The 18,996-nt window shown below is 63.1% G+C and overlaps 1 protein-coding gene across 1 annotated transcript; it reads left to right on the forward strand.

Moving 5' to 3' along the window:
* The first annotated feature begins 6,931 nt into the window (after nt 1-6,931).
* Nucleotides 6,932-18,449, forward strand: MGAT4B (alpha-1,3-mannosyl-glycoprotein 4-beta-N-acetylglucosaminyltransferase B). The gene is made up of 15 exons (XM_055128702.1): nt 6,932-7,124; nt 12,161-12,343; nt 12,422-12,562; nt 12,774-12,907; nt 13,516-13,562; nt 13,661-13,774; nt 13,923-13,998; nt 14,115-14,229; nt 15,340-15,470; nt 15,564-15,671; nt 15,764-15,957; nt 17,267-17,345; nt 17,597-17,681; nt 17,761-17,873; nt 17,972-18,449. The coding sequence occupies exons 1-15, from the start codon at nt 7,028-7,030 to the stop codon at nt 17,993-17,995; spliced, it is 1,641 nt and encodes a 546-aa protein (XP_054984677.1). The 5' UTR covers nt 6,932-7,027; the 3' UTR covers nt 17,996-18,449.
* The last annotated feature ends 547 nt before the right edge of the window (nt 18,450-18,996 follow it).

Here is an 18,996-nt window from a genome sequence, read left to right on the forward strand (position 1 = left end):
TTCTCTTTACCTTGATTACGTTCCATATTGCAAAGCAAAACTCACTATTTTTTTTTTTTTTTTTTTTTTTTTTTGCTTTTTGGGTCACACCCAGCGATGCTCAGGGGTTACTCCTGGCTTTGCACTCAGGAATTACTCCTGGCGGTGCTTGGGGGACCATATGGGATGCCGAGGATCGAACCCGGGTCAGCCGCGTGCAAGGCAAACGCCCTACCCGCTGTGCTATCGCTCCGGCCCCAAAACTCACTATTGTTGTTGGAGTTTCCCCCCAAGAAAGACAGCCCTACTAAGGAAGCATTTGATAATTGGTGTTCCATTAAAATATTGTATGTTTTCAGATGTTTTCCAGTCCCGCAAGCCAGAGCCGTGTTAGTTGCTGCTCAGTGTTGCCAGGGCTCTCAGGACTCATTCTTGGCAGTGCTCAAAGGACCATGTGAGGTGTTGGGGATCAAACCTGGGGCAGCCGTCGTGTACAAGGCAAATACCCTTCCCGTTGCTGTACTCTCTCCAGCCCCACTGATTTTTTTTTTTCTCTTTTTGGGTCACACCCGGCGATGCACAGGAGTCACTCCTGACTTTGCACTCAGAAATTACTCCTGGCAGTGCTCGGGGGACCGTATGGGATGCTGGGAACTGAATCTGGGTCAGCCGTGTGCAAGGTAAATGTCCCAGCCCCTCCCCCCATGGAGCTATTCCGAGCCACCCAGCTCACTCTTGGGACCTCAGGTCCAGACGGGGCCCCTGATTTCCTGGAGCCTTTAGCTCACCCAGGCTGCAGTCAGATCTCCCACCCAGCTGCCCTCGCTGCAGTAAGTAACCCCCGGTGGGGAGCGAGGGTTGGGCCACACACCCAGAAATGTGCTGGGGCTATTCCTGGCTACGTGCTCAGGGCGCCCCCTGCTGGTACCCGGGGGCTATGCCGGGCTCTGTGCTCCGTGCCCACGGAGGACGCTCAGGGATTACTCCTGGTTTATGCCCACTAGTGCCCCCTTGTGATGACCAGGAGATATTCCTGGCCCTGTGTTCAGGGACTTGACCAGAGCCGCTTGGAGGACCAGGCAGTGCAGGGGGGGCAGCCCGGGCCCCTGTATGCCAAGCGCATGCCCCGCCCTTTGAGAGTCTCCCTGGTCCTGAAACCCACACTGAGCCTCCATCACTGTGAAGGTACTTTCCACTATTTGGTTCAGCGCTGACTCGCTTCCCAAAGGCCTCCAGGCGAGGAGCAGAACAGTTGAAATGTGTCCCACTCCTCACCCCGTAGGTTTCTGTGACTATTCTCTCTGAGGAGCAGAAGCACCAGAGAAGAAAGATCTCGAGTTCCCTGGCCTGGGTCTGTGGAATGGGACCATATGCAGACATGTGGAATACCACGCAGCCCTGTAAAAGTAGAGAGCACTTCCCCCTGTTTGTGGTCATAGCAGACATTGATGGGCTGGGGTAGCCGGCATACAAGAGTCCATTTCCTGTGGGCCTGCAACCTCCTCAGGAGGTCAGAGCTAGAAGGCAGTAAAGTGCAGGAATCACATCACTCATCTTAACAGAACAGTGGACTGCGTGACTCTCATGTCGACCTTTCTGTTTTTGTTTTTTTGAGGGTCACACTGGCTGACTCTAGAGTTGGAACTCAGGACTTGTTTCTGGGACTTTGCTCGGGGCTCAGGGCCAGGGATTGGACCCGAGTCAGCTGTGTCTAGGACAGGTGCCCCCCTCAATGCCAGGGGAGGGAGGGGTGCGGCCTCCCTAAGGTAAGTTGGATTTTCATATGGTTCATATATGAAAAAATATATGGCTCGTCATCAGTGCCAAGCCCCTCTGCGTGAGCGTCCCTCCATTCGTTGCTCTTCTTGTCTTTGCTGGCACACAGCCCTGGGCTCCCTGTTTGCCCCTGGCTGGCTCATGGGATTGAACATGAGTCAGCCACACTCCAGGCAGGCACCCTACTCACTGTAATACCAGTCAGGGCCCTTGACATTTCCACTCCCCCAATTGGGCCACTGCCAGTGGTGCTCAGGGCCTTCTCCTGGCTCTTGTCCTCGATGTTCGGGGACCTTATGGGATGCTGCAGATTGGACTCAGGCCACACAAGTGCCACGCAAGCACCTAACCCAGTGTACAGTCTCTGGCCTTCCCTTCATTTCTCTCCTGTTTTATTACCTTGCAAGGGGAGTTAGTTTGGCCCACGTCCAGCGGTGCTCAGGGCTCACTCATGGCTCTTCACCAGGGGTCTCTGCCTGTAGGGCTCAGGGGGCCCTGTGTGGTGCTGAGGGTTCAGTCCGGGTCGTTCCCGGCAATGGGCATTGCCACTTCACTACGCCTCAGGCCTCGTCTCTGTTCAGTTCTGCCCGGATCTCCCGGAGCTCGCCTGCCCCTTGTTTGGGACTCAGGTTACCGTCTTAGTTTCAGGGAACTTGCTCGCTTCCACAACTCAACAGCTCGAGAGAAACAAAATCCATCTGGATTTCAGGGCAGTGTTCAACCCACAAAACCCAAAGAAATTCAACTACCAGATAAACAAAGCAGAGACAAAGATAGACTCGGGGGTTTCCAGACAGGGGTGGTGGTGAGCTGGGATTACAAAATAGTTTAAGAATGGATGAGGCTGCAGTGCCAGGGACAGCACAGGAATAATCTAATTAGTTGTAACAACCAGATGCACATTCAACAGCTGGTCCCAGGGCTGGAGCAATAGGACAGCAGGTAGGCACTTGCCTTGTATTCAGGCAACTGGGGTCTGATCCCTGAAACCCCATATGGTCCACTGAGCTTTGCCAGGAATAATTCCTGAGTGCAGAGACAGGAGTAACCACTGGCATTGCCAGGTGTGACCCTCCCCCCCAAAAAAATAAGCCCCCCAAAAAAACCCAGGGGCTGGAACAATAGCACAGCAGGGAGGGCGTTTGCCTTGCATGCGGCCGACCAGGGTTCAATTCCCAGCATCCCATATGGCCCCCTGAGCACTGCCAGGGGTAATTCCTGAGTGCAGAGCCAGGAGTAATTTCTGAGCATCGCAGGGTGTGACTGACCCAAAAAACAAAAACAAAAAAATCCCCAAAAACCAATAAAGTAAAATAGAGATGGTCCAAAATGATTAGACCTTGAGGCTGGAGATATAATACAGCTGGTAGAATGCTTGCCTGCTGGTTCAGTTCCAGGACCCCAGGACTCCATATGGTCCCCCAAGCACCAACAGGAGTAACCTCTGAGTTTTGCTGGGTGTAGGAGAGAAAGAAAGAAAGGAAGAAAGAAAGAAAGAAAGAAAGAAAGAAAGAAAGAAAGAAAGAAAGAAAGAAAGAAAGAAAGAAAGGAAGGAAGGAAGGAAGGAAGGAAGGAAGGAAGGAAGGAAGAAAAAAAGAGAAAGAGAAGACCTCAGACCTACTTTGGGACTGGAGAGTCGAGGTGTGTACATCGGGGATGAGGGGTGTTAAGACACTTGCCTGCATGAGGTTCAGTTCCTGGCACTACAGGGACCCTTAACCCCTGCCAGCAGTGATCCCTGAGCACAGAGCCAGGAGTCAGCCTTCAATACCACCAAGTGTGGCCCAAAATAAAAGAAGGAAAAGACTCCAGTTGTTCAAAGGGCTGAACACGGCTGTGCAGGTGAGCTCTGAGTTAATCCTCGGCCCAACACGGTCCCCTGATCTGGAGGGACAGGTGTGACCTCAAATCATAAAATTCTAAGGGGTCCACGCAGACTGGGAGCTGGCAAGGCCCCCTGAACTCCCTGCATTTACTTCTAGACAAGAAAGCGTGGGCAGAGACAAGACAGTGCGGGAGAGAGCACAGTGGGGGACTCTTCCTGGGGTGCAGCTGACCCGGCTTCAGCCCCCAGCACCTCATGGGCCCCCAAGTGATTCTTGAGAGAAGAACCAGAAGCAAGCCCTGAGCACAGCTGGGTACGGCCCCAATCCAAGACAAAACAAGACCTTGAGACAGGACAGAGGGAAAGCGCGTCGCTCATGCCACCCCCAGGTCCCTCCTATTCCTGGAGACACAATGTTCCTCCAAACACACCCCCCCCAAAACACAGAACTAGGAATAGCCCCTGAGCACCACCAGGGGGCACTCCTGAGCACAGAATTGGGAATAACCCCAACTCTGCTCCCCGATAGCCCAGATCCCATCTCTGTAAAGAAGGACAGAGACAGGGGCCAGAGCGATAGCACAGCGGGTAGGGCGTTTGCCTTGCACGCGGCCGACCAGGGTTCGATCCCCGGCATCCCATATGGTCCCCCAAGCACCGCCAGGAGTAATTCCTGAGTGCAAAGCCAGGAGTAAGCCCTGAGCATCGCTGGGTGTGACCCAAAAGCAAAAAAAAAAAAAAAAGAAGGACAGAAGGACAGAAACAGGGAAGACAACACACCGGGGGGACGACACACCGGGGGGACGACACACTGGGGGGATGACACACTGGGCTTCCCAGGGGAAGTGGAAACGGAAGTGCAGGGCTCAGAGGGAGATACAGCGGGTGGGCTGGGCGCACCGCCCTGCGCTCACCGGGTTCAGTGCCTGGCATTCTGAACGGTGCCCGGGGCACCCTCAGGAACGGTTCCTGAGCTCAGAGTCAGGAGTGACCCCTAAGCATCGCTGGTGTGGCCCCAAAATAAACAGAACACTCCTGGGCCGGAGCGAGGGTATCGCAGGTAGGGCACCTGCTTTGATGCAGTCACCTGGGTTTGATCCCCGGCACCCGAGATGGTACCCCGAGCACTTCCAGGAGTGAGTCCTGAGTGCAGAGTAACCAAGAGTAACCACTGAGCACCGCTGAGTGTGGCCCAAGAACAAAAAAAAATGACAACCAAAAAAGAGTGAGAATGAGACAGACCAAGGAGGAAGGTACTTGCCTTGCCCAAGGCCTGCCTGGGTGCAATCCTGCACCCCACATCCCCCCTCCCCTGTGTTCCTGAGCACAGACCCAGGAGTAACCCTGAGTACTTCTGGATGTGGCCCCACACTCCCCCCCGCAAAAAAAAGTTGCAGTTCACTGATAATGTAAGTAAACTGAGTTATCTGGTCCCTGCCCACTGCTCAGGCTCTCCTGCTACCCCGAGATGTGGCTCCCCTCAGGGCCTGGTGCGGGCTACACCGCCCTGGTGCGCTACATCGCCCTGGTGCGGGTTACACCGCCCTGGTGCGCTACACCGCTCTGGTGTGGTCTACACTGTCCTGGTGCGGTCTACACTGTCCTGGTGCAGTCTACGCTGCCCTGGTGCGGTCTACACCGTCCTGGTGCGGGCTACACTGCCCTGGTGCGTGCTACACTGTCCACCCCAGTGCAGGCTGGCCCGCATCCAGTGTGCTCATCCAGTATGAATGCTCCCGATCAGGCACAGAAGCTGGATCCCCGTCACCTGTATCACCTCGCTGGGGTTTACCACTCTAAACTGTGACCTTCAGAGACTCCCTGTCCCCTGGGTTCTCCTTAGCTCCGGCCATGGCCAGAGTGTGGGCGAGTCCCCCCAGCTCTGGGCTGGCCGGGTGAGGGGGCAGGCGGGGGACCACCCACCTAAGGATGTCCTTTGATGTCCTGCACTTGCACCGTTACCTACTTTGCCTGGAGACCTTCCCTGCCGGGAGAGTTCAAGGGGCCAATTAAGTTAATGAGAGCCCTGGCCCCTCCCGCCCCGTGAATGAGGAGCCCAGGGCAAAGGGCCCAGCCAGAGGCTGGGAGAAATGGCTCTGAACGGTCCATTAAGTTCGCTGTAAGAAGTGGGAGACGCCAGACACTGACCATGCAGCAGAGGAGGCCGACTTGGGACAGCGTCGGAGTCCACCCGGGACCCGGGGTGGGGATGCGCCCGGCTCACCCGGTGCCCTCCATCCCCGCCCAGGTCTGGCAGAGTTCAGGCTGCGGGCGTGAACGCCCAGATTCCCGGAGACAGGCCGGGTCTTGCCCCCTGGTCCAGAAGAGGCCTGGGGCACGAAAGGATGGGGAAACTGCAACGCAGAGGCAGGGCGGGGGCAGGCACGCCGGGAGCACCGTTACCCTGGGCACCCCATCGCGGACCCCCAGCCCGCTGGAGTGGTCCTGGGGCACAGCGCTGGGAGAGGCCCCGAGCACCCCCAGGGGTGGCTCTAGAACAGCTGACCTCGACAAGGGATGAGCAGCAGCGCCCAGCGGGACAGGGCCGGTGGCATTAGAGACCGGGGGTGTCGCCGCCGCCACCCCCCGACCCTCTGCAGAGCGGGCTGGGCGCCCTTGCGTTAGGCTGGGGGGTCTGCGTGTGTGACCTCCAGGTCCCGGCCCCTCGCGGCAGCCCCGGCCCGACAGCCCCGGCCCGACAGCCCCTGCGGGTCCACGCTGCGGAGACCCTCCCAACCCGAGAGCATGTTGGCACGGCCCAGCGCCCCCCACTTGCGCCGGCTTCTGTCCCTGCAGGAGGGAGGGCCTGGGAGAGGAGGTGACCGCGGGTGTGGGGGGCACGCTGGCTGGGGGGGCTCGGGGGGGGGGTGAGGGGCGATCCCCCTGCACCGACTGCAGCCAAGCTGGCGGGGTCTATCTTGTCGCCCACGTCTCGCCCCTCCAGCCTCAGACCCTGGGGGCGGGGCTTGGGGGTCCCAAGGAAACGGGGGTCCGGGGCGGACCGGAACCGCTGGGTGTGACTGTCCGTGGGAAACTGGTTACGGAGGGCCCCCGAAAAGGGGCTGTGGACCTCCACCCCCGTGTGCCCCCCGCACCTCTCCCCCCAGCCCCCGCGCTCACCCGGACCCCGGACTGGACGGCACGCCAGGGGCACGCCGGCACCCACCAGGGTGTCCCGATCTCCTGCCGGCCCCGAGGGTCCCGCGCGGCCCCCGGCCCGCCTCCCCGGCGGCGCGCGGCCCCTTTAAGCCGGGCCGCCCCGCCCCGCGCCGCCGACTCCGCGGCCGCCGGATCCCGCCGCGCCGCCGCCGCCCGCGCCCGCGCCCCGCGCCCCGGGCCCGGCCGCCGCCCGCGCCCCCCGGGGCCGGGCCCCCAGCGCCCCCGGGCCCGCGCGACCCCGGGCCATGCGGCCTCGGCCCCGCCGGCGCCCGCCGCGCTCCCGGAGCCATGAGGCGCCGCCACGGCACCGCCCTGACGCTGCTGCTGCTGTCGCTGGGCGCGCTGCTGTCGCTGTCCTGGTACGCCGCGCTGGGCGGCCCGCGAGGTGAGCCGAACCGGGCCGGACCGGGCCGCGCCGGGCCGCGCAGAGCCGGGCCGGGCCCGCCGCGCCCCGCCCCGCCCGCGCGCACCTGGGCCACCGCGCCGGGCGGCCCGCGAGCTGAGCCGGCCGGCCGAACCGGGCCGAACCGGGCCGCGCCGGGCCGAGCCCGCCCGCACCTGCGCGCGCCTGGGCCGCCGCGCCCGCCCCCGCCCCCCGGGCCCCCCGGAGACGCGCGCGAGGGTCGGGCAGAGACAAGGTCAGCCGCCCCGGGGCGGGGGAGGTGGGGGGCAGACCCGGGCCCCCAGGCAGGGGGCGGGGGACGGGGGCGGGGGACGGGGGCGGGCGCGGGAACCCCAGGGAGGGGCTGGAGCCCCGCCTCTCGTGGTCATCCTCAGGGCTGGGGGCCGCCGCTGGCCACCAGGTGGGGAGGGTCGTCCTGGGCAGCCCGTCTTGCCCCCCCACCGTGGGGAATTCACTTTGGGGGGCCTGATGGGGCCCCCGCGCCCCACCCATCACCCCCCAAGGCCCTCCATCCATCTGGGGCGGAAGCCGGAGGCCGCCTCCTTCCTTCCTCCTGCCCTTTCCTGCCCGGGCCTTCCGCGCCGCACCTGGGGGAGGGGGCGCCCCGCCCCCAGCCCGCCTCCTGCTCCCCCTCCCTCCTGCACCCCAGCTGTTCGCCCCCAGCCCCCTCCCGTCTCCTGGTGGCCCGGGGGACGCCGAAGGACCACTCCAAGTCCTGTGGGTCCAGGACGGTGAAGCTGGGGTACGGGCCTTTGTCCATCCACCGGGGAAGTGGCTTCCCTTGGGGTCCCCCGGGCATTCGGGACACGTCTGGGGACAGCGTCCAGCAGAGCTCGCTGCCGCAGGACCAGTGGGGCATGCTAGCGGGATGCCGGGGTATGGTTGTCCGTGTGTCACTGTGATGTCTTCTGTCCGTGCCCTCACCCACCACCAGCCACGGTGTCTGGGGCCAGAGTGACCGTGCAGCAGGGAGACCCGGGTTTGAGCCCCAGCATCCCCGGGGTACCCCAAGCCCTGCCAGGAGTGACTCCTGAGCACAGAGCCACAAGTCAGCCCTGAGTTTGCAGCAAACAAGAGTGCCTGCCCCCCTCTGGAGCACGGGGTCCTGGGGTCCCCACAGTGAGGGGGGCCGCCAGAGCAGGCGAGTGACCCCGCCACGCCTGGGTGGGCTACGAACCCCGCACCCACCTCCTTTTGGCCGGGCCTCCGCGGGCGCTGGGGTGGGGGTGGCCGAGAGAGAGCCCAGACCTTCTTCCCGGAAGGTCCTGCTCTTGTCAGCTGGGGCTGGAACCTGGGCCCCCAGAGGCGGGGGGGGGGGGGGGGGGGGGGCGCTGGGTGCATCTCCCTCTCTGGGCCAGGAGCAGCGTTGCTGAGCCGGCCGCAGGGACCCAAGCCTCCACACACTGGTGGGCTCACGTCCGTCCGTTTCTTGGCGGTGCGCAGGGGCCCATGTGGGTGCTGGGGACGGAACCCCTGGGCGGCCGCAACCCCTGGGCGGCCGCGTGCCAAGCCAGGGCCTTAGCTGGGCTCCCTCCCAGGCCCCCTTCACCACGCCCACCGGAGCTTGCCCCTGTCACTGTGCTCGGGGTCACTCCGGGCAAGGCGGGCCCCGGGGGGTAGGGGTGGACACTGGGGAGCCATGTGCAAGGCAGGTGCCCTCCCGCGGGGCCAGTTCCCTGGTCTCTGCTTCTCCAGGCCTCTCTGGGCTGGGCTTTTTTATTCTCTCTTCTGAATTTCGGGCCACAGCTGGCGCAGCCCAGGGGTTACTCCTGGCTCTGTGCTCAGGGATACCTCCTGGGGTGCTGGGAATTCAGCTGAGGCCCGCCCGGTTGGCCCGCTCCCGTGGCTCTGCCTTCTTTGGTGTTTTGGTTGCGGGGGCTGCAACTTGGAAGAGACTTGCCCAAGGGGCTGGAACCTGGGGGTCTGCTGGCCCTCCCCAGACCCCTGTCCTCCGCAGCCCCTATCCCCAGGGCCGGGGTCTGGAGAGGCCTAGACGGCCCCTCCCGGAGAGCAGAACTGCCGCCCAGGGCCGCGGGCCCAGCCCTGCCCACCCTGATGGACTTCCCCTCCAGGAGGAACCAGCTGGGCCGGGCGTGGGGCATCCTGCACCCGGGGGCTGACGGGGGTCCACAGGCAGCCGGCCCTGGGGGGGCCTCCCAGCCCCCTGGCGGGCAGGGGGTGGCCCTGCTTGTGGGCCCAGGGTCTAGCCAGGCACCCTGGGTTGTCTGCATGGCGCTGCGCTCCCGGATACCCCAGCCTGCTCGCAACACTGCCCCGGCCGGAAGGGGACACGGGTGTGTGTGGGTGTGTGTGTGTGTGTGAGAGAGGGAGAGGGAGAGATCGGTTTCCAAGGGAACCTGGCTTTCCCAGGCAGATACTCTGATCAGATCCGTAACCTGAGCACCAGGCCCAGTGATCCCTCCCCTCCCCTCCCCTGGGTGGGGGGCTCTTCTCATCTGCAAGCTGGGAAAGCCTTGGCTGGCGTGTGCCTGTGTGTGTCTGTGGGTGCTGGCCTCTGTGTGCTGACGTGTGTGTGTGTGTTTGTGTGCTGGCCTCTGTGTGTATGTGTGTGTGCGCCAGCCTCTCTGTGTCTGTGTGTGTGTTCTAATCTGGAAGCTGGAAAAGCCTTGGCTGGCCTCTGTGTGTGTGTGTGTGTGGTGTGTGTGTGTGTGTGTGTGTGTGTGTGTGTGGGCCTCTGTGTGCTGGCTTGTGTGTGTGTGTGTGTGTGTGTTGGCCTCTGTGTGCTGGCCTGTGTGTGTGTGTGTGTGTGTGTTCGTTCACGCACACATCCCTGTCTCAGGATCCCCCTTCTCTGGGTGTCAGCCCTGGCCCGGGGTCCTGAAGTGCTCGTGTTGTCTTCCCTGCTGTATTCGGTGCCTGTCTGACCCCATGCCCGGGCCGGGGAAGTTGGGGACGGACCCGGAGCTGGGAGCTGAGGAAGACTTGGGAGATCTGGGGTTTGAGATTTTCCCTGGGGCCGGGGCTCCCACTCCCTCTCAGGACGGACAGTGCTCAGGGCTGGCTCCTGGTGGGGCCAGTGGATGGTGCCGGAGCTGGAGCCGGGCGTCTCGCAGTGTCACGGCCTCTCAGGCCATCACCCTGGGCTTTAAATCCTGGGAGGGGCCGGAGAAATAGTGGAGCGGGGAGGGCAGTTGCCTCGCACACGGCTGACCCGGGTTTGATCCCCGGCGAGCACCGCCAGGAGTGATTCCTGAGCAGCACTGGCCATGACCCCCAAATCATACTAAATTAATTAATTAAAACGTGGAGTGGGGGCTGAAGTGATAGCACAGCGGGGAGGGCGTTTGCCTGGCACGCGGCCAACCCGGGTTCGAATCCCAGCATCCCATATGGTCCCCTGAGCACCTCCAGGAGTAATTCCTGAGTGCAGAGCCAGGTGACCCCTGTGCATCGCCGGGTGTGACCCCAAAACAAAACACCATGGAGATACGGGCGCTGGCGTAACAGGACATGGGTAGCATGCTGGCCTGAAATGCTGCTGACCAGGGCTCGGTACCACATAAGGTCCCTTGCGCCTCGCATGGAGCCCGCCCTGAGTGGCAGGGTGTGACCGCCCCCACTCCCAAAAGGAATCGCAGAAGAAAGTGCAGTGTGTCAGCCCACCAGGCAGGGTCTGGCTGTGCTGATCTTCTTTCTCCCTGTCAGTTCTCCCTGCGGGCCCTTGCCGTGGCTGGTCTCCCCACCCCACTGGCCGGCAGCTGGAGGCAGCTGGGGGTTCCAGTCCAGGCCGCCCCTCCTGGTGCCTTTGCGGGGCACAGCCAGAATTAGCACAGCTGGGACATGCCCCGGAGACCTGATTCCCCCCAGCTCTGACCCGGGGTGACCTGAATTCTTTTTCCGGTTGGTTTGGCTTTGGGGCCACATCTGGCGATGCTCGGTGGTTACTCTGGCATTGCACTCAGAAGTAACAGTGCTCGGGGAAGCCTGTGGGATGCTGGGATCCAACCCTCCACAGCCGCGGGCACGGCAAGCACCCTGCCTGCTGTCCTCTGGCCCCGGCCCTGGGTTCTGTTCTCACCTGACTTGCTCAAGGGGGCATCGTGTGGGCAGGGGGCCGTGCGGAGGGGCCTTTCCTGGGCTGATCCTGTGCTGAAGGGGCCACTGGTGCCAGTCAGTGATGTCCGGGGCTCTGCGCCTCTGGGGGAGGGGTCGGGAAGGGCCGCCAGCTCCACAGAGGAGACACCCAGAGTACAGAGAGGGGCCGAGTGGGGTAGGCCGGGGGCTTCCAGACCACCTGAGAAGGGCCACTGAGGTAGTCCAGGGTTAAGGCGGACCCACAGGGTCCCCTGGACTCTGCCATGTGTGCTCCTGAGCGTAGAGCCAGGAATTGCCCCTAAGCACCGGGGGGGGGGGGGGGGGGGGGGAGGTGCCATGAATATGGAGCCAGAAATAACCCCTGAGCACCGCATGGAGTATTCCTGAACAGGAGTCCCTGAGCACAGTCAGATGTGTGCCCCCCCAGGTGAGGTGGTCACTCGGGGCCGGTGTGATAGTTAGCGGGCACGTGCCTTGCACGTGACCCACCTGGGTTCGATCCCCGGCATCCCAGATAGTCTCCCAGCACCGCCAGGAGTAACCCCTGAGCACGGCTGGGTGTGGCCCCCACACAAAACCAAGACAAAGACAAACCCACTTGGGGAAGGGTTGGGTCCTCGTGGCTTCTGGGGTGCTGACCTGTGATAAGCTGCAAGAGGAGGCGGTGGGGACCCACTGGGTGGGAAGAGTTGAGAAGCTGAGGCTGCACTGCAACAGGGGGTGGGAGACAAGGGTGCCGGCTGGGAGTGCCCCTCCCCGCGCCTCCCTCCCCTTCAGCCCTGCCTCGGGGGATGGGTAGACAGCGGAGCCGGGGCCCCAGCCGCCTCCTTGCGCGTGCACAGCCCGCAGACCTGTGGGTGCCGCTTCTGAGCCCTTATGGACGGGCCGGTGGCGGCAGTGGCCGGCACAGCAGGGCAGGGAGAGGCAGCCCGGGCCCTGGTGACCGCGTGCCGCGCCCGCAGGCGACGTGGTGGACGTGTACCAGCGCGAGTTCCTGGCGCTGCGGGACCGGCTGCATGCGGCCGAGCAGGAGAGCCTCAAGCGCTCCAAGGAGCTCAACCTGGTGCTGGACGAGATCAAGCGGGCCGTGTCTGAGCGGCAGGCGCTGCGGGACAGCGACAACAGCACCTGGGGCCGCCTCACCGGTGAGCTGCCCGAGCCTGCGCGCCCTTCCCGGCCTGTGGGCCCGCGCGCAGCCTCACCGTCCCCTCTGCACCCCCCAGAGGACCCGCGACTGAAGCCGTGGAACGTCTCGCACAAGCACGTGTTGCACCTGCCCACCGTCTTCCACCACCTGCCGCACCTGCTGGCCAAGGAGAGCAGCCTGCAGCCCGCCGTGCTCGTGGGCCAGGGCCGCACCGGAGGTGGGCGGGGCCCGGGCGGCTCCTGGGGGCGGGCCTTGGGCCCGCCCCCACAAGGTTGGGATTTGCCGACCCGAGCGGTTCGGGGGTGTGGTCTGAGGTGGGCGGGGCATGATTGGGGCGGGGTTTACGGCAGGCGGCCCAATGAGAGCGCAGTTCCCCGGTGGGCGGGGCTCCGGGTCCCGGAAGGACCTGACCATCGGGCTCCCCGCAGTGTCCGTGGTAATGGGGATCCCCAGCGTGAGGCGCGAAGTGCACTCCTACCTGACCGACACGCTGCACTCGCTCATCTCCGAGCTCAGCCCGCAGGAGAAGGAGGACTCGGTCATCGTGGTGCTGATCGCCGAGGCGAGTGGTCCAGTGTGGGGAGCGAGCCGGTGGGGGATGGGTCGCCCACGGGACAGGCCCCCGCTCCCTTCCCCGGACCCAGTCCTCGGAGCGATGACAGCCAAGCCGAGAGCATCCTTCCAGGGTCAAAAACCATTCGTTCACGCCTCCTTTCGTGCCTTCGTGTTTTGCAAGGGGGGGGAAAGCTCTGAAACAGAAGGTGTGGCGTGAATACTCCGATGGTCTGCAGTGCCCTCTAATTGGGGGGCGGCGCGGCTTCCCCTCACCCCTCCCAACTGAAATAAGGGACAGTGAGAGAGCTCAAGAGCTGGAAAGCAAGCGACCTGCTTTCATCCCTGTGCTGCGTGCACCCGCCAGTGCTGAACTAGGAGCCACCCCCTAAATTACCCATCCACAAAAAAGAAAAAGTATTGTAGACCCCTGCCAGGTAGCTCAAGCCCTCCAACAAACGAACGGAGGACTTTTATTGAGGGACTCCCTCTTCAGAACTCCGGAGAGCGGGGGCTGCTTCCTCGTGTGTGCCTTCCGAAGCCTCCCCCACGCCTAACCCCTGCCAGGCCACCGGGTTGTGGCAGCAGGCTTAGGAAGGGACCTTGGTCTCCCCACAGACAGACCCTCAGTACACCTCCATGGTGACCGAGAACATCAAGGCCTTGTGAGTACTGCGGCCCCCCAGGGTGGGGGGAGGGGCGGACTTCCCCTCCCCAACCCCCCACTTCCTGTTGGATAATCTTTGGGTTTCCCACGGCCCAGGTTCCCCTCAGAGATCCATTCCGGGCTCCTGGAGGTCATCTCCCCTTCCCCCCACTTCTACCCTGACTTCTCCCGTCTCCGAGAGTCTTTTGGGGACCCCAAGGAGAGAGTCAGGTACTGGCGCCAGCCCCTCTGGGAGGTGTGGGCTGCAGGGACTGGCACTTAGAAGTGGAGCCTGCCTGGATGGTGGAGGCAGTTCCTGGGCCGGGACGCGGCCTGGAAGTGGACGGGCAGAGCTGCACACGCCCCCTCCCCCCTGCAGGTGGCGGACCAAACAGAACCTGGATTACTGCTTCCTCATGATGTACGCACAGTCCAAAGGCATTTACTACGTGCAGGTCAGCCCCGAGCCGTGGGCGGGGTTCCCATCCCCCACCTCCACCCCAAGTCCTGGGGGGAGCTGAGCCCTCCACCGACTGGCGCCACCCACCGCCCTTCTGCCCCCACTGCACAGCTGGAGGATGACATCGTGGCCAAGCCCAACTACCTGAGCACCATGAAGAACTTCGCGCTGCAGCAGCCCTCGGAGGAGTGGATGATCCTGGAGTTCTCTCAGCTGGGCTTCATTGGTGTGTACCTGCCTTACTGGACCAGGCCCAGCGCCCCACCCACTCTTCCCTGCAAGCCCCGCCCACCACCCAGCGAAGCAACTCCCACTATCCACTGCAAGCCACGCCCATCACCCTGTGAAAGCCCCGCCCACTATTCCCTGCAAGCCACGCCCCAGTGTCCTGTCTGGTTGCCTGGCCTTCAGGGTCAGGCTCACTCTTCCGCTGAGACTAGCACCTCCTGTAGTGATCACAGCGTTTGCCGTGGAACCCGCCCCTGCACCCAGCCCTCACCCGGATGAAAGATGGAGAGAAGTTAGGGGGTGTCGGGTAACCCCGAGTTGCAGAGCACAGGCCTAGTATGAGGGGGACCCAAAGGCCCAGCCTCAGCCCTGAACCAGATTCTTGGGCCCTTACCGTGCTGCTGCAATGGTGGTTCCTTTGAAAGGGTTTTGCCTTTGCGGGAGGGGCAGGGCCGCAGTACAGCGGGTGTTTGCCTTGTGTGTGGCCAGCGTTGCTTCCCATACAGTTCCTCGAGCACCAGCAGGTGTAGAAGTAATCTCTGAGCACTGCTGGGTGCAGCTCCAAACCCACACGATGGGAACGTTGGTATGGTGGGGCAGAGCGATAGTTGCAGCGGGCACGGCACTTGCCCTGCTCAGGGCAGACCCGGGCTCGGTCCCCAAGCCTGGGCGAGAGCCAAGTTTAACTACTGAGCATCTCCAGTTCCCGCCCCCCTAAAAATGTTGGGGATGGGTGGGAGAGATAGTACGGTAAGGCAGACCCTTGCCTGGCACACCACGGACCCGGGTTGCTTCTGTGGCACACAGGGTTTCCGAGCCCCTCCAGGAGTGGTCCTTGGTTTCAGGGTGAGAAGTCCGTCCCGAGCACTAGCCAGCTGTGTCCACCCACAGATGTGGAGGGACAGAGTGAAACCAGGACACTGGGGTGCTTGCTCTGTACAAGCCTGAGCTCTGTGGAATGCCCAGATCTGCACAGGGTCCCCCGAGCACTCCCAGGGGTGAACCCCGAGTACTAAGTTCTCAGCACTGCAGGGGGTAGCCCAGACAAACACCTCACCCCCCACGGAAGGGTCGGGCTGGCACCCCATGCCCACGCTCCCGCCCCCAGGGAAGATGTTCAAGTCCCTGGACCTGAGTCTGATCGTCGAGTTCATCCTCATGTTCTACCGGGACAAGCCCATCGACTGGCTCCTGGACCACATCTTGTGGGTGAAAGTCTGTAACCCCGAGAAGGACGCGGTGAGCTGCGGCTGGCCTGGGGCGGGGGGCGGGGTGGAGAGCCCCCAGCCTGGGGCGAGCGCTGAGACCCTGCGGGAACGCTGCCCCCCGCAGAAGCACTGTGACCGGCAGAAAGCCAACCTGCGGATCCGCTTCAAGCCCTCGCTCTTCCAGCACGTGGGCACCCACTCCTCCCTGGCCGGAAAGATCCAGAAACTGAAGGTGGGCGGGGCCGGGGTCTGGGCAGAGGTGTTGAGGTGGGGGGCGGGGGCGGGCCCTGGAGCCTTGGGTGTCCCTGCCTCGCCCGCTGCCAGGACAAGGACTTCGGGAAGCAGGCCCTGCGCAAGGAGCATGTCAACCCGCCCGCCGAGGTCAGCACCAGCCTCAAGACGTACCAGCACTTCACCCTGGAGAAGGCGTACCTGCGCGAGGACTTCTTCTGGGCCTTCACCCCGGCCGCGGGGGATTTCATCCGCTTCCGCTTCTTCCAGCCTCTGCGCCTGGAGCGGTCAGTACCCCCCCCCCAGGGGCAGGGAGGGCCTTGCCGGGGTACCGGCCACAGTAGGCTTCTAGGCCGACAGATGGCCCACTGCATCGCTTCCCTGCCCCCGCTCAGACCCCTGGAGAGAACGTCCAGGCAGGCGGGTTGCTAACGGGCAGTGGACCCCACCTATGTGCCCGACGCCCCCCCCCCCCCCCCCCCCCCCCCCCCCCCCCCCGAGCGTCACCAGGTCTCCGGCTCAGGCTCAGTCCGGTGGAACCTCAGTCTGAAAAACAGTAAAACACAGCGGGTGGGACGCTTGCTTTGCATGTGGCCAACCCGGGTTCGATTTCGGGTACCACATACGGTCGCAATGCTGAGCACCACTGGGTATGGCTTAATTTTTTATATATTTATTTATTTATTTATTTTTTCTTTTTGGGTCACACCCGGCAATGCACAGGGATTACTCCTGGCTCTGCACTCAGGAACCACCCCTGGCGGGGCTCAGGGGACCATATGGGATGCTGGGATTCAAACCCGGGTCGGCCGCGTGCAAGGCAAACGCCCTTCCCGCTGTGCTATCACTCCAGCCCCAATTTTTTCTTTTTTTTAATAAAAACAAAAACCCACAGGAAGTGGGACAGAGACAGATGAGGCGTTTGCCTGACACACGATGCCCCCGAGCAGAGTTCCGAGAAAGCCTCAGCACTGCGGGATGTGGCTCCAACCCAAACCTGAGTCCCTGCCCCTCCCCCTGCTGCTGGGCTGAGGCGCAGTGCTCATCCGCCCAGAGGAGAGAGGGAGGAAGGGAGAGGCAGGCGGGGGTGGGGGAGAGTAGAAGGAGGGAAACTGGGGACATAGGTGGTGGGAAGTGTACACTGGTGAAGGGAGGGTCCTGGATCATTCCATGGCTGAGGCCCAATCACAGGACAACTTTGCAGCCGTATCTCACAGCGAGTCTCTAGCCCTGTGGCACTGTCGTCCCATTGTTCATGGACTTGCTCGAGCGGGCACCAGTAACGTTTCCATCGTGAGACTCGTTACTGTTTTTGGCATATCCAGTATGCCGCGGGGAGCTTGCCAGGCTCTGCCGTGTGGGCAGGATACTCTCGGTAGCTTGCTGGGCTCTCAGAGAGGTGGAGAAATAGAACCCAGGTTTGGCCACATGCAAGGCAAACGCCCAGCCCGCTGTGCTGTCGCTCCAGTTCTATGGTGATTCAGTTAAAAAAAAAAGTGAGATGCAGTTGGTCCCGTCAGGTGCTGGAGGAGGGAGGAGGGGGCCGGCTCTGCCTTGCACCCCCGCCCACAACAGCAACCGCCCGTCTGGCCGCAGGTTTTTCTTCCGCAGCGGGAACATAGAGCACCCAGAGGACAAGCTCTTCAACACCTCGGTGGAGGTGCTGCCCTTCGACGTGAGTGGCCCCGGCCCTCCTGGCCCCTCCCCTGCCCTGAGCCCACCCTCCCCAGCCGCGGAGCCTGCCCTGCTGTCTGCCCCTAGCTTCTCCGTGTCTCCTTAGAGGGGCCCTCCCGGCCCCACCCGCAGCCCCTCATCCCACCCCCAAGGCCCCACCTCGGGCTTTCCCTGGCCCCTCCCGTGGCCCCTCGAGCCCACCCTCCCCCTGCTTGCTGCCATGGCCCCCTCTCAGCGCCCCGTTGTCCCCAGAGCCCCCAGTCGGAGAAGGAGGCCCTGCAGGAGGGCCGGGCCGCCCTGCGGTACCCCCGGAGCCCCGACGGCTACCTCCAGATCGGTGAGTTGGGGTGGGCGAGGGCGGGGAGGGACAGGGGGGAAGCGGGGAGGCTCAAACTGGGCTGTCCGCCTTCCCCCAGGCTCCTTCTACAAGGGGGTGGCCGAGGGCGAGGTGGACCCCGCCTTTGGGCCCCTGGAAGCTCTGCGCCTGTCCATCCAGACCGACTCCCCAGTGTGGGTGATCCTGAGCGAGGTGAGGGGGCGGGGGGGGGGGGTCAGGCCCTGTTCTGGGTCACCGGAACCCCTGGGCCTGCCTGCACCGCGGCTGACTTGGAGCACTCTCTCTTCCAGATCTTCCTGAAAAAGGCCAACTAAGAAGCCGGGAACCCGAGGGCGTGGGCTGTTTCCCACCCACCACCCCTGGGGCACTGGTCCCAGTCGCTCCTGGAGGGCGGGGCGCAGCCAACTGGGGTTCAGCCTGGTGCCCCACCCCAAGGCCGGCCTGGGGTCACCGCTGGCCCGGAGGCCCCAAGGAGCTGGTGCTGGCCCGACCCCCTGGGCCGCGGGCCCCACACTGTGCCTGAGGCCGGCGTGCGCTGCCGGAACTGAACCGGAACTGAACCGGAACGTTCGCCCCTGCGGGCCAGCTGGAGCAGGGCGGGTGTTTCTCCCGAAGAGCTTTCTTCCCCGGGCTGTCCCTGGCGCGAACACTGGAATGCATATACTACTTTATGTGCTGTGTTTTTTATTCTTGGATACATTTGATTTTTTCACGTAAGTCCACATATACTTCTATAAGAGCGTGACTTGTAATAAAGGGTTAATGAAGTGTACGGCTCATGGCCTGGCTCAGCGCTCTCATGGGGGAGGGGGCTGGGCTGTGCCCCAAGGGCTGACCGCCACTTCCTGGGCACAGCTCCGCACGCAGGGAGAAACCTCTCCTCTCCCTGCCCCATCAGCCTCCAACCCCTGCCAAGTCACCCTCCCAGCACCTCGCCATACTCGGACCCACAGGGCCCCGATTATTTGGGGGGGTTACACTCGAGCTCTCCTCTTGGGGTCTACGCCCAGCTCCATGCCCTAGAATCTCGCAGTGCCGGAAATCAAACCAGGCCTCTTGCATGCAAGGCGGAAGCCCCGGTGTGGTCTGCAGGGCGCCTGGTCATCTAGGTGCTCTCTCCCACCACTGACCGCTGACCCCACATGGCTGTGCGAGCAGGTTGCGAGCAGGATTTAGTGAAGCTGCAGGTCTGAGGGGTCAGCACAGTGCCCCTCTGTAGGAGCAGGGGAAGGGGAGAGGTGTGGTGGGTACACCCCTATCGGAGAGAAGGTGCTTCTCATCCCGGGGCCTCGCCGCGCACCCCCCCGCCCCCCCC

Source organism: Sorex araneus, chromosome 2, assembly GCF_027595985.1.
Source record: "Sorex araneus isolate mSorAra2 chromosome 2, mSorAra2.pri, whole genome shotgun sequence".
Taxonomy (NCBI): domain Eukaryota; kingdom Metazoa; phylum Chordata; class Mammalia; order Eulipotyphla; family Soricidae; genus Sorex; species Sorex araneus.

Bases quoted from the DNA above. Each gene is read 5' to 3' on its own strand.
- MGAT4B (XM_055128702.1), top strand. From the start codon at position 7,028: ATGAGGCGCCGCCACGGCACCGCCCTGACGCTGCTGCTGCTGTCGCTG. The intron at 13,563-13,660 runs GTGAGTACTGCG...CCCACGGCCCAG, and splicing joins ACCGAGAACATCAAGGCCTT to GTTCCCCTCAGAGATCCATT. The intron at 13,775-13,922 runs GTACTGGCGCCA...TCCCCCCTGCAG, and splicing joins GACCCCAAGGAGAGAGTCAG to GTGGCGGACCAAACAGAACC.